Source organism: Vombatus ursinus, unplaced genomic scaffold (assembly GCF_900497805.2).
Source record: "Vombatus ursinus unplaced genomic scaffold, bare-nosed wombat genome assembly UNPS02009173.1, whole genome shotgun sequence".
Lineage (NCBI taxonomy): Eukaryota > Metazoa > Chordata > Mammalia > Diprotodontia > Vombatidae > Vombatus > Vombatus ursinus.
The window spans coordinates 10,572,559-10,586,476 of record NW_020948951.1 but is presented as its reverse complement, the minus strand read 5'-3'; the positions used below and the strand labels follow the sequence as shown (position 1 = coordinate 10,586,476).

The following is a 13,918-nucleotide window of genomic DNA, read 5'->3' as shown; positions in this document are numbered from 1 at the left end:
AAGCTTGGGCTTCATAGAAAAGTTTGAGTGCATGGCCCATGACATACAAAGATGACTTGGTGAGGTAGCATTGTGGAACATAGATCAACTCAAAATCAATAGATGAATCACATTGGTGGAAGCTTATAAGTTTATAAGTATTAGAGAACTATACCCAAACCACTCAAGACTACCCCTTAGAACCTTGAGGGGAAAGATTGTTGTTGTCCTCTAGGTACCCAATTTGCTGGTCTGAGTGTGGGTTAGAAGAATAACCCCAGATTATATCCTACACATATGAAAAAGACTTGGGAATCTTAGTGGAGGATAAGCTAAGTACGAATTGGCACAGACCTCCTTTAGCCTGTACATGATAATCTTTCTGGGGGATTCTTCTCTCTTACTTGCTATCAACTCCAGCAGGGTCTAGTCCTGCTACTACCACCAACACCACCCCAAAAATGAGGGGGGAAACTGCTTTTCTTCATGTCTCCAAGTATTCTCTCTTGGGTTTCCAAGGTATCTGCCTACAGTAGATATGTCCTCTGCTCCCACCTCTTCTGGAGCAGTAACTATCTTTAGGTATTTGAAAGGCTAGCAAGAGGAATTAGACCTGTTTTCCTTAGCTGAGAAAGAACGTGGCAAAAAGGCAAATTTGGACTTGATCTCAGAAAACAAACAAACTAGCAAACAAACTTCTTACAGTTAGAGCTTTCCAAATGTGGAATGGGTTCTATTAGGAGATGGTGGGTTCCCACTCATGGGAGGGCTTCAAGCAACAGTTGGATAATGACTTTTGATCTATAAAATGTCCTTTCATCACCCTCTGTGCTGTGTTTCTGACTCTGTGAATTTCAAAGTCATGACTCAGTACCCAGGAATATCATTCCCAGATGCCACCCTCCTTTTCCCATTGGTGACTGTCTTCAGGGAATTCAATTTGGGAAAGAACTCAGGTTTGCCACTCTTTGTTCTCCTCCTGTTTGTGCCTCTGAGTCTCCAGGCTCTGTCTCTATGTCCTTGTACTAGTACCGTCCCCCTCCCTGCCTCACCTATGTTATTTCTTGTTTTTGTATCCCTAGCACCTAGCTCAGTGTCTGTCACATAGACAATTTTTAATAAATATATGCTGCCTGCCTAACCATGTAGGAAGATGTTTTTCATATGCTACATCACATTTTCCAGGGGTCATATAGGCAAAATTCTTATTTAGCTATAGGTTCAACTAAATAACTTCTGACGTCCACTTCAATTCTGAGGTCCAGTTATTCTAGAATTCTCAGAGGAATTTGCCTTCTAGAAATTGTCTCTTTTACTCAGACTGTTCTTGACTTTGCTTGTTAATATAAAGAACACACCAAGTAGCCCTGAAATTGTTTCAAGTTGTTAACTCTACCCTAAAGTCTCAGACCTGACTCCATTCCTTCTAAAAACACTTTCCTGGACTGAATGGTCCCATTTAAACCTTGATCCATCTTCCATCTACAATATTGTTAGCCTAGGCCATGTGCTTCAGTGAGGTTTTTCTTTCCTTTTCAAAATGATATGCATCATAGAAAAGGAACTTAAAACATACTGTCAGCTGGGATGGGCTTTAGAATGTAGAATGTCTCAGTTTCAAAGGACTAGAGAATAGAGTCAGAACTGGAAGGTGTCATTGCCTGGAGCTCCCAAAACCCTTTCAAGGCTGATGGGGCAGAGTCTCAGAGAGGTGCCCTCTCACATATACAGCCCTAGGCTATCACAGGGGAGCCTTAGCAACACAGGGTCATCAAATACTGGAAGGATGATCTCATCCACTACAGCATATAAGAAAGGGAAAAGCACACAAGCCCCCAGAACATCTTCCCCCAACACACAAGACCATTATGCATTTGTAAATGCATTGGAGGTTTCCAGTGGATTGTAAGTTCATTATGAGTCAGCAGCGATAGGACAGACAAAATAACCTAAAGAAAACAACCTACATTAGAGGAGTCAGAGCTTCCAATAAGAAGGAGGTGATCATCCATTGTCTTTGACCATAGTCAGACCTCATCTGAAATTCTGTACTTCATTCTAGGTACCACAATTTTGAAAGGACATTGATGATCTGGAGAGGATGCAAGGGAAAGTAACCAGGATAGTGAAGGGCTATGTAGGTCAGCTGAAGGAACTAGAGTTACTTGGCCTAAAGGAGAGAAAACATGCAATATGAGCTAATGGGCTTCACATATTCAAAAGGATACTATGTGGGAGAGAAAAGGGATTTGTTCTGTAAGGACTCAGAGGATAGAATGAAGGAACTGGATAGAACTTGAAAACAGGCATATTTTGGCTCAATAGAAAAGAAAGTGAGAGCAAAACCATAAAGGAATAAGCTCCCTCAGGAAGCCAAGAGGTTTCCTTTGCATGGAAGTCTTCAAGGAAAAGCCAGATGCTTAGTTGCCAGGTACATTTTTGTGCCAGGATTTTTGTGGGATATAGTTTTGTCGCATGTGTCCTATGAGGTCCCTTCCACTTCTGTGTGATTTCATGATTTCTGTTGAAGAATGGATGGTCCAAACCTTCAGTCATATGAGATCCCTGTCCTCTATCTCTGCTGTTGTCTGCAGGAATGGCCCTGCCCTGCCCATGGTACCTCCTTCTTTATCCCAGGGCTCAATGGTTATTGATGCTTAGAGTAAATTTCAGATGAGATTTATAAAATGTTCATTTCTAAATGTTGTTGTTCATGTTTTAGACTATCTGAACTCAAAGGAATCTTAGAGGTCATTAGGTCTAAGTCCTTCATCTTACACTGAGGTAAAATGTGGAAATAGTGATTTGTCCAAGATAACAAAGGTAATAAGTGGTAGAGAGAGGGACAGAACTCAGAAATTTCAAGTCAGAGTCTAGTCAGAGTCAGAATTCTTTCCATTTCATGTACGAGGATAACTGGCTTTTCATGTCATGCTCTTATTTCTTTTTCCCACCAGAAAAGTCAGTTCCATGGTACCAAGAAACCAAACACAATTCGCTGAATTCATCCTCCTGGGATTTTCTGAAAAACCAGATGAGCAGAGGCCCCTCTTTGGGCTGTTCTTGGGCATGTATTTGGTCACAGTGGTTGGAAACCTGATCATAATGTTGGCCATTGGCACTGACTCTCATCTCCACACACCCATGTACTTCTTCCTTTTCAACTTGTCCTTTGTAGATATCTGTGTGGTGTCCACCACAGTCCCCAAGATGCTCGTGAGCATCTTGACACAAAATAAGACTATCTCCTATGCCGACTGTATTGCCCAGATGTCCTTCTTTATTGTTTTTGGTGATGTGGACATTTTCCTCCTCACTGCAATGGCCTATGACCGTTTTGTAGCTATCTGTCACCCTCTACACTATGCAGCCATTATGAGCCCTCGACTCTGTGGCCTGCTGGTGCTGCTTTCCTGGATAATAAGCTTTCTAAACTCCCTTCTTCATAGCCTAATGGTAACACGGCTCTCCTTCTGTACACACCATGAAATTCAGCACTTCTTTTGTGATGTTGCTGAGGTTCTGAAACTCTCTTGTTCTGATACTCTCATCAATTTTGTCTTGATATGTGTTATTATTGGACTGCTGGGTATTCTTCCCTTCACAGGGATCCTTTTCTCTTATAGTCAAATATGTTCTTCCATTTTGAAAATCCCATCTGCTCGGGGTAAGTACAAAGCCTTTTCTACCTGTGGATCTCACCTCTCTGTTGTTTCCTTATTCTATGGCACAGGATTTGGAGTATATTTGAGCTCCTCTGCTACCCACTCTTCCTGGAAGAGCACAGTTGCCTCAGCAATGTATGCTGTGGTCACCCCCATGTTGAACCCCTTCATCTATACACTAAGGAATAAGGACATAAAAGATGCCCTCAGGAGGCTCATTAGCAGAATAGCCTCCTCTCAGTGAAAGGCTTACTCCTGGTCCTTGGAATAAGACACTGGTACTTCTGAGGAAAATGTTGAGAGGCAGAAATCTTGGATTCCTCAATTCTCGCTACCACTCAAATCCATCCTCCATTTTGCCACAAAAGTGATTTTCCTAAAGTATAGGTCTGACCCTGTCACCCCTCTTAAGCAATGAATGCCAGGGATTTTCTATTGTCTCCAGGATCAAATACAAAATCCTCAGTTTTACATTCAAATCCCTTTGTAACCTAGACCCTTTCTACCTTTCCAGTCTTCGAATATCTTACTCCATACCACCAACTCTTGGCTCCATGTACTTTAGCCTTGTTGCTGTTTCATGAACAAGACACTCCATTTCTTGACTCTGGGCATTTTCTTGAGCTGTCCACCATGTCTGAAATTCTCTCTCTACTCAACTCTATTTACTGGCTTCTTTTGTTTCATTTAAGTCACAATTTTTTAAAAAATCCAATTTTTATTGGAACTCTTTCCCAACCTCTCTTAATTCTACTCACTTCCCTTTGTTGATGATTTCCTTTTAATCCTGTATATAGCTTGTATGTATATATTTGTTTGCATGTTGTCTCCCCCATTAGATTGTGAGATTGTTATGGTCAGGGACTATTTTTGCCTCATTTTGTATCCCCAAAACTTAGCAAAGTGCCTGGCACGTATTAGGCGCTTAATAAATGTTGATTGATGAATATCAGGTTCCTACTTTACAGGCTCACTCTGCTCTTGTTGACTACAAATGACCTTGATATCATTTTTTATGGCCTCTATTCCTGGTGTTCCCACCATAATTACATCTGATTGAATACTTCCTGCTTCCTCATGACATTTTCCAGCTCAAAAAAGTGCTGGAAATGGAGTGAAAAGACAATATTTAGTCCTCAGCATAGCACTTATAAGCTGTGTGCCCTTGGCCAAGTCATTTAATATCTTTATCTCTCAATTTCATCATTTCTGAAATTGGAATTGGAAGACCTGCCCTAACAACCAGAAATATTTTTTCTCTGTACATCAAATCAAATACTGTATATGAAAGTGTTTTGTAAATTGTGAAATATTATATAGCTTCAGGAAAGAAAGAAAAAATAGAGAAAATTAACATGTGATTTCATTATTGAAAGTCTAGGTCTCAACTGCTCTGTCTTTGTAGTTGGTCATTATGAGTTGCTGTGGTTAAAAAAAAATTAATCACATCATAGTCAACCCTCTCGTGATAAGCCTCTTTGTCCTTTGCCTGATGAGATAGATAAAGTCTTTCCACTTTAATTGACCTGGAAGAACTGGAGCTCTGATTACACGGCCTCTGAAAAACTATGATCAGCTCCATTTGACAATGAGACATTAAATGGGTACATCTGTTCAAAATTCAATTGCTTTTGTGATCATCTTTGTCATCATTTCCCCCAAACATGGATCTGAGATTTCACTGCTTTGCTTAAGATGCTTCATGAGCTCCCTATTATGGCTAGAAAAAAATTTCATCTTCTGTGACATTTAAAACCCTTCATAATCTAAGTCCAACATTTGTTCCTAGTCTGATTTCACATAACTGCCTCAACATACTCTACATTGCCGTTGAACTCAACTACCTGTAATGATGTTCCATCTCTCCCACAAAGGCAGTTTCCCATGCATGGAACAGAGGGGAGCCCGTACTTATCTCTATATCTTCAATTCCCAGCTCCATTTATGGCTGAGTTCAAGTGCTAACTCCAACAAGAATTCCTGATTTCCCCAACTGTTAGTGTTATCCCCAATTCCCACCAAATTTACTGGATAATATTTATTTCTGTATACATCTTGAATTTTCCCTGGCCCTGTGGAAAATAAGCTGTTAGGAGTTGAGACTGCCACATATTTGTCTTTGTATCCAAAGCATCTAACTCAATACCTGGGACAGTATAGGCATTTAATGAATGCTTGGTATGAATTGACTCATCCTTGACTCTCTCTCTTTCTCTCTTATGAATTCCAAACTCATAGGAGAGATCTGGGAGGTCCTCTACTCCAGCTTCTTAAATAATGAAATAATCCTCTTTAGATCTAAAATATTCCTTAAAAAGTGATCATCCATCTTTTGCTTGAACTTTTTCAGTTAAAGGTAACTTCTTACCCAATAATTAGCCATTCTCACTATTTGACTGACTGATTTAGTTGTGAGAAAATTCTTCATTAGACTGAGTAAAAATCTACCTCCCCATAACTGTTATTTATTATTACTAATATTGCCCTCAGAGGCTACATAGGAAAAGCAAAAAGAAGGGAGAGGGTATGGCAATATGTCTATCCACAAAGATATATATGAAAGAAAATTGTCCCAAAATAGGAACAATAGCAATTAAATCCCTCAGAATTTCAGTCTCACTCAAGAAAGAACAAGACTCATTTCCTTAAATGTCAATTCAGAAATGCAAAAGTATGGCCAACATAGATGATAAACGGGAGATATTAATGCAAAGAGGCAAATTTGACCTCAAATGTTTCCATGACACTTGGTAGAGTAAAATCTATGACTAAAATATGGCTCTAAAAATGATGTCCTATTTAAAAGAAGCAGCATATACAAAATTGGGGTGGGGTATCACTATGTATTAAGGTATACTCTAGTAAAGAAATCTGGGTGCCAGAATCAAGAAGCAAAGTAGAAAGTATTGAAAGAAACATCATTGGATGCCTAAATTGAAGCCATTTTGTCATTATGTACACTAAGGGATGATTGGACAGAAGGAAGAATTAGATGATTTCCTGAAACAGATCACAGTACTTGGGTATGGTATAATAGTAAGGGAATACTTTCACTCACTGGACTTCTGCTTGAGTTTTTTTCCCCAATTCCATCCACCCTCCTTTTACATCTTAAGTCTTTCCTCCTCTACTGGCTACTTGGCTTCTGCTTATAAACATGCTCAATTCTCCACTGTCTAATAGAAACCTCCTCCTGACCTATTATCTTAAGCTAAGCACTGCCCATTTTCTTTAAAAAGTAGTGACCACTTCCTTATCTCCCATTCACTCACTCTCCATGCCCATGCAATCAAACTTGTATATTCACAACTCTATTGAAATTCCTCTCTTCAAATCACCAAATCTGAGCTTTTGTCCTACTTAATCAGTTCTCATTTTTTTTTTACCATGACTTCCTTTTTACCCTCTGCTTTTTGGCACAACTCTATTGGTTCTTCTACATCTCTGACTGATTCTTTTCTGTTTCCTTCCCTGGCACCTGCACCTCCTCCTGGTCCCTCACCTCATTGTGGGCATTCTGCCCAAGTTTCTGAGCTTAGACTCATCACTTCTCCCTCTATGAAAACCGAGATCTGGGAAAGACCTTAACTTAAAAAGGCTAAGGTCTCCCGCTGCATTTGGGACCATCACTAGTCATCTTGACCTATGTCTTGCCACTGGACTATTATGGCTCTGGAAGAGAGTGTGAGGCTGATGACTTTGAATAGCTCTGCCTCACTTCAATCCAATTCATGTGTAAATCGAGACATCACCCTCCTGATGACATTGGTCCTCTTCAAGAAGGAAGGAGGAACAATAACAACCTCCCTTTATTCTCTCTCTATTGATGATCTCATCCACTCAGTATCAGAGAATCACAGAATTTTGGAGTTGGAAGGGACCTCAAAGACCATCTCACACCTGAAAGGAGTAATCTCTTCTATAACATACCCAACAAATCTCCTTTACTTCTATGCTTGAAGCTTTCTAATGGACAGTCTACCTTAGGATGACCACCCATTCCACTTTGGGACAGTTTTAATTGTATGGAAATCTTTCCTATCATCAAAACTAAATTTATCTCTTTGCAACTTCCACCCTTTAACTCTGGTGGCTCCTGATCTTTCTCTTTGGGGCCAAACAGAGCAAGTCTAATCTCTCTTCCATATGGCAGCCATTCAAATACTTTAAAATGGCTATTATTCCCCAATTGAGTCTTCCTTCAAAAGGCAGAAGATTCTTAGTTCCATCCAGCATTTCCCATATGATATAAATTCAAATCCTTTCACCATCTTTTTCTTTGCATGCTCTCCAACTTGTCAGTGTCTTTCTGGAACCATGGTAACCAGAATGAAACATAATATTCATGATGAGGTTAGATGAGGGCAGAGTACAGAGAGATGGACATGTCCTTATCTTGCAACTTGTACCTCTCTTAATGTAGCTCAATTGCATTAGCCTTGGCAGTTGCCACATCATACTGCTCAATTCATATTGAGTTTGGAGTCCACTAAGACCTTGAGGTCTTTTTCTCAGACCATCTGCTATGTATGATTCTCCCATTTTGTATTTGGTAAATTGAAGTTTTGTATGCAAATATAAGATTTTACATTTATCCCTACTGAATTTCATCTTAGAAATGGTCCAATGAGGGGCAGCTAGGTGGCACAGTGGATAGAGCATTGGCCCTGGATTCAGGAGGACCTGAGTTCAAATCTGGCCTCAGATACATAATACTTACTAGCTGTGTGACCCTAGGCAAGTCACTTAACCCCATTGCCTAGCCAAAAAAACAAACAAACAAAAAGAAGTGGTCCAGTGGTTTGAACTGTCAAAATCTTTTTGAATTTGTCGGTTTTCATCCAGTGTGTTAGTTATCCTTGGCAGCTTTGTGTGTCATCTACAGATTTTTATGACCTTTATCCACACCATTGATTAAGAAAAGTTAAATGGCACAAGGCCAGCAACAGATGCCTGGACAATCTATTGGAGACTTCCTGCCATCCACTGAACTATTAACAAGATGTTGCAGTGGATAAAGGATAGGACTTAGAGTCAGGAAGACCTAAGTTCAGTCATGCCTCAGACCCTTACTACCTGTGTGTCCTTAATCAAGCAACTTAATCATTTGTGCCTCAGTTTCTTCATCTCTAAAGTGAGGATTAAAAATAGCACTTACCTCACAGAATTTTTTGAGGATTAGATTATTATATTAATATATAATATTAATATTAATTAAATAATATATGTAAACTACTTTGCAAAATACCAAGCACTATATGCACACTAACTACCATAATAACTACTCATGGAATCTGAATATCATGCAGTTCCTAATCCATGTATTTACCACTGAGTCTGCATCTCACCATCTTCTCTGCAAAAATAGTATTAGACATATATCAAATACTCCTTTCTATGGCTTTTAAAAATTCTTATTCGTGTATTGGTATAACCTCCCAACATGTCTAGAATATGCTTTTATTTAAAATTTCTGCATTTCCATGGTGTCAAATACAGGGCTCTGCCCATAGCATTTGTACATTAAATGCTTGTTGAAAATGCACTGAGTCCCCCAGTTTCTGAATGAGAACTTGGGTTCAGTGAATAATGTGCTGAACCTAGAATCAGAAAATTCTGAGTTTCAATCTGATCTAAAACTAGGATGATTCTGGGCAATTCATTTAGCCTCTTTCTGCCTCAGTTTCTTCATCTATAAAATGGAAATAACAATTGCAGCTCCCTCCCTTGATTGTTGCAAGGATCAAATGAAATCCTATTTATAAAGTGCTTTCCTGACCCTAAAGTGCTATAAAATCTTAGCTATTAATATTAAGTATTCTATAAATTAGACTCAGAAACTGAGGCTGAAAGCAGTTAAGTGATTACCCAGAGTCACATAGCTAGTAAGTGTCTTGAGTAACATAGGTCTTCTTGACTCCAAGTCTAGAGTTCTATCCCCTATGCCTCCAAACTGCCTGAGTAAATGAATCAAAATGGATAAGGGATAATAAAAAACTGGATCACCCACTGCACCCAGGCTATGGTTATGGAACACTTCTTACAGAAACCTTCTCCCTCCATTGATAATCATGACAATAATAATGACAACACATGACCAACAAGGATGGAAGACTGACATTTCCTCTGATCCCCACCAACTATCAGACTTCTCCAAAACTGAAAATAAACACTGAAGATTAAGCAACTTTAGCTGCTTCCATGACCTAGGGCACCAGGAACTCAAAAGAAATTTTAAAAAGGCCCAACTCAAGTTCACACAGTGCCCCATTCTCCACCATGCTACCAGCAGCTAGGTTGACATTTTATGGACTTGCAACAAAACTCAACCCCAGTACCCTCTACTTCTTTCCAGTGCTGAGGAGATCCAGGCTGCAGAGTGTGAAAGTTTGCTTGGGCCTCTGTAGCCAGTGCCATGGCATTTTTCTATGCTACAAAAGATCTCTGTTGGAGAGCAGAGAAACCAAAGGGACAAGAAAGGACACGTGTCTGGGCTTGAAAGAGAACAGAACTCCATTCTCCAACAGACTCAGAAATCCAAACTCCAACTGACAGAAATCATCCCTCACTGCAATAGCATTAGCATGGCAATGCTCTGTACTGCAAGGCTAGAAAACTGGGGAATTCAGGGAATGGAAAAGGAGAGTATGTGGGGGGTGATGAGTAGGGCTGTGTGGCATTCTACTAAGCCTGAAGAAAAGAACCCAGCATTCAACAGAGGCCAATTCTGTCCCCTCAAAAGTCATTTAGGGTACCGCGAATCACTCAGGATGGGAAAAAGCTAACATGCTCCCAGAAAAAATCACCATCAGAGGGGAGAGAGTCAAAAAGTAAGCAATGGGAGAAAATAAGCAGAAAAAGACTGAAATTATCAAAGATCTCACGAGGAAGAAAACTGAAAGACTTCAAACATAAATGGATAAATCAATAAGGAAAACATTAACAGTAAAAGAAAATATGACCTCCAGATGTAGTAAATGAGTTCAAGGCTCTATGAATAAATGCTGCAAGAAAAAAAATAAAATGACTCAACACTCGATGAGACAGAGGACCCTGTGAAATTTGAGAAGATGGAACTACAACAGACTCTTCTTGAATGATTTAAAAGAGAAAAGAGAATGTTGAGAGAACAATTTATGGCCTTCACAAAAGAAGTAATTACTAGAATAGAAAAACTTGAATCTGTGGTGGGAAGTCTCACCACAAAAGCAAAAGTAGGGCAACTGATTGAGCATCCGAATATACTGAAGCGAAGGACAATGTAGAAGAAGGTGACTCCTGTGATATTTCAGGAACAGAAGGGCCTACAGGAGAGTGAGTAGGAAAGAGGGAAAGATTGAAAAGGAGGGAGAAAGAAGGAGTCCTTGTTTTAGTAGTGGGAGGGGGGTCTGTTCCATCGATGAATGTTCCTTTGGGTGAAGAGAGATATTCAGTGAAAATGGGAGGCCATGTACTGGATATTGTCTGTGGGGATTTTGTGCTTGAAGAGACCATTTGTCCTACCTCAGGAGGGGGTGGGTTGGAACTTTTGTGGACAAATGGTACCTGGGGGACAGGGAGGGCATGGACCCAGGGTAGAGAGTTTGTGACAAATGGACAAGAGCAGTGACTGTGGAGGGGGAGTACGGATCAGAGGAGGGTGGCATAATCAAGTTTATAGAAGGGCATCCTACTTTGGGGTGTTGTCTTCTCTGTCCCCTGCAGGATTTGGTATTTTTCTAAGAGTGAGGCACAATGGAAAAAAGGAATCCTCAGAACCATGTGTTAGGGCACAGAAACATTACAACAAAATGTAAAAAGGCAGAAATATTCAATATATCTTTTGTAGACCATAATGTGATAAAAAATAGTCATGGGTGAAGGAAACACAAACAAAAGACACAGGCTCAAAAGGAGACTTAACAATGAAATCCTAAATAATGAGTAGGTAGAAAAACAAATCATAGAAATAATTATGTGAAAGAAAATGAAAATGATGAAACAACATACCAAAATTGCGGGGTTGCTGTTAAAGCAGTCCTTAGAAGACTTACAAATATATATTAACAAAATAGCAAAAATAAAGGATTAATGAACTGCATGTGCAGCTTTAAAAATTAGAAAGTCAATAAATAAATAAAATGAGCACAAAAGAGCAGGTATTAAAAATTGGAAAAGAAATAATTTGAAAATTCAAAATCCATACAGATAATAAATAAAACAAAAATCTGATTCTGTTAAAATACTAGTTAAACTGACAAACCTTTACCTAATCTGATTTTTTAAAAAGAGGATAGAAAGTCAAGTCAGTAAAATAGCAAATCTGCAAGGTGAAATCAGAACAAAACCAGAACACATAAAGATAATAATTAGAACATATTATGCCCAGTTATATGCTTAACAAAACTGAAAACACATAACAAATAGAGGAATCCCTTCAACAATGTAAAATATCCAAACTAAAAAACACAATCACAGGAATGAAAATTAAATTAGCTGCAAAGGAACTATAAAAAACAAAACTAAACAAATCAATTCCTGGTCCTGATATTGAGAGGAAAATTCTACCAAACTTTTAAGTAACAATCAATACCCATCTTTCACAAATTATTCTCAAAAATAAGGATAGAAAATACCCTACCAGAATCCTTTTATGAGACAAATGTAGTCCTTATACCAAAACTAGGGAAAGATAAAACACAGAAAAACTACAGATCAATATAATTAACTAATATTGATTCAAAAATTTTAAACAAAATACTGTCAAATAGAGTATACAATTTGTCCAAGAAATCATTTACTATGACCAAGTTGAATTCATGCCAGGGATGCAAAGATACTTCAACATTTAAAAACTAAAATAATTGATGTTATTAAAATTCCAAACACTCAAAACAACATGGTCCTCTCAATAAATTCAGAAAAAGCCTTTGACAAAGAACAATGATCATATATGCTCAAACAGACTACAAAGTAGAGGGATGCAGGGAACTTTTCTTATTATCATGAAAAGCATCTATCTAAAACCAAAACCAAGCATCATATACAATGGGGATACATTAAAAACTTTTCCAGTACATAACAGGAGTAAAGCAAGGATACCCATTCTCCTTATTATTGTTTGACATTGGTCTGGAAATGATAGAAACAGCAATAAAACAAGAGAGAGAAATTAAAGAAATAAAAATAGACAAAAAGGAGATAAAACTATCCTTATTTACAAATGATATGATGGTATGGGGAACTTAAGTAGTGTAGTGGATAGAGTGCTGGGCCTGAAGTCAAAAAGTATCATCTTCCTGAGTTCAAATCTGGCCTCAGACATTTATTAGCTATATGGCCTTGGGCAAGTTACTTAACCTTGTTTGCCTCAGTTTTCTCATCTGTAAAATGAGTCAGAGAAGGATATGGCAAACCACTACAGTATTTTTGTTAAGAAAACCTCAAATGGGGTGAGGAACAGTTGGAAATGACAAAATAATATCTGAACAACATGATGTTATACTTGGAAAATACTAGGAATCAACAAAGATACTAATCAAAACAATAGTTTCAGCGAAGTTGCAGATCACAAAATAAATCCTCAAAAATCAATTGCATTTCTGTATAATAATTTTTAAAATCCAAGAAAAAAAATAATAGAAAAGGAAATCCAATAGAAATAACTATAGAATGCATAAAAAATGTGGGGACTGGTATACCAAAGCACACAAATGACTTGTGTAGATTCAATTACAAGAAATGAAGAGCAACATAAACAACTAAAATAATATCCAGTACTCATGGCTGGGCCATGACAATATAATAAAGATGATAATACTACAAAGCTAATTTATACTTTTAAGGCTATACAAATCAAGTTGCCAAGGAGATTAATTATAGAATTTGATAAAATAATTTAAAAATTCATTTGGAAATATAAAAAACCCTCAAATATCAAGGGAAATGATAGAAAGAGGTAGAAATGAAGGAAGGCTAGCACTTCCCAACTATATTATATTATATTATATTATATTATATTATATTATATTATATTATATTATATTATATTATATTATATTATATTATATTATATTATATTATATTTATTATATTTATTATATTTATTATATTTATTATATTTATTATATTATATTTATTATATTTATTATATTATATTATATTATATTTATTATATTTATTATATTTATTATATTTATTATATTATATTATGTTATATTGTGTTATATTGTGTTATATTGTGTTGTGTTATATTATATTATATTATATTATATTATATTATATTATATTATATT

General features: G+C 37.5%; 2 protein-coding genes across 3 annotated transcripts in view; one reads left to right on the top strand and one right to left on the bottom strand.

Moving 5' to 3' along the window:
- LOC114035096 (olfactory receptor 7D4-like) overlaps window positions 1–3,888 on the top strand; it is a 62,624-nt gene extending 58,736 nt beyond the window's left edge. The window contains exon 2 of one of the 2 annotated variants that reach the window (XM_027851070.1): window positions 2,946–3,888. In XM_027851070.1, the coding sequence (XP_027706871.1) occupies window positions 2,946–3,888 (943 nt within the window). Of the gene's footprint in view, window positions 1–2,941 lie in introns of both variants that reach the window. The other variant, XM_027851071.1, reaches the window with a different exon arrangement.
- Window positions 1–13,918, bottom strand: part of LOC114035093 (olfactory receptor 7D4-like) — a 57,689-nt gene that overhangs the window by 21,438 nt on the left and 22,333 nt on the right. The window lies entirely within an intron of this gene.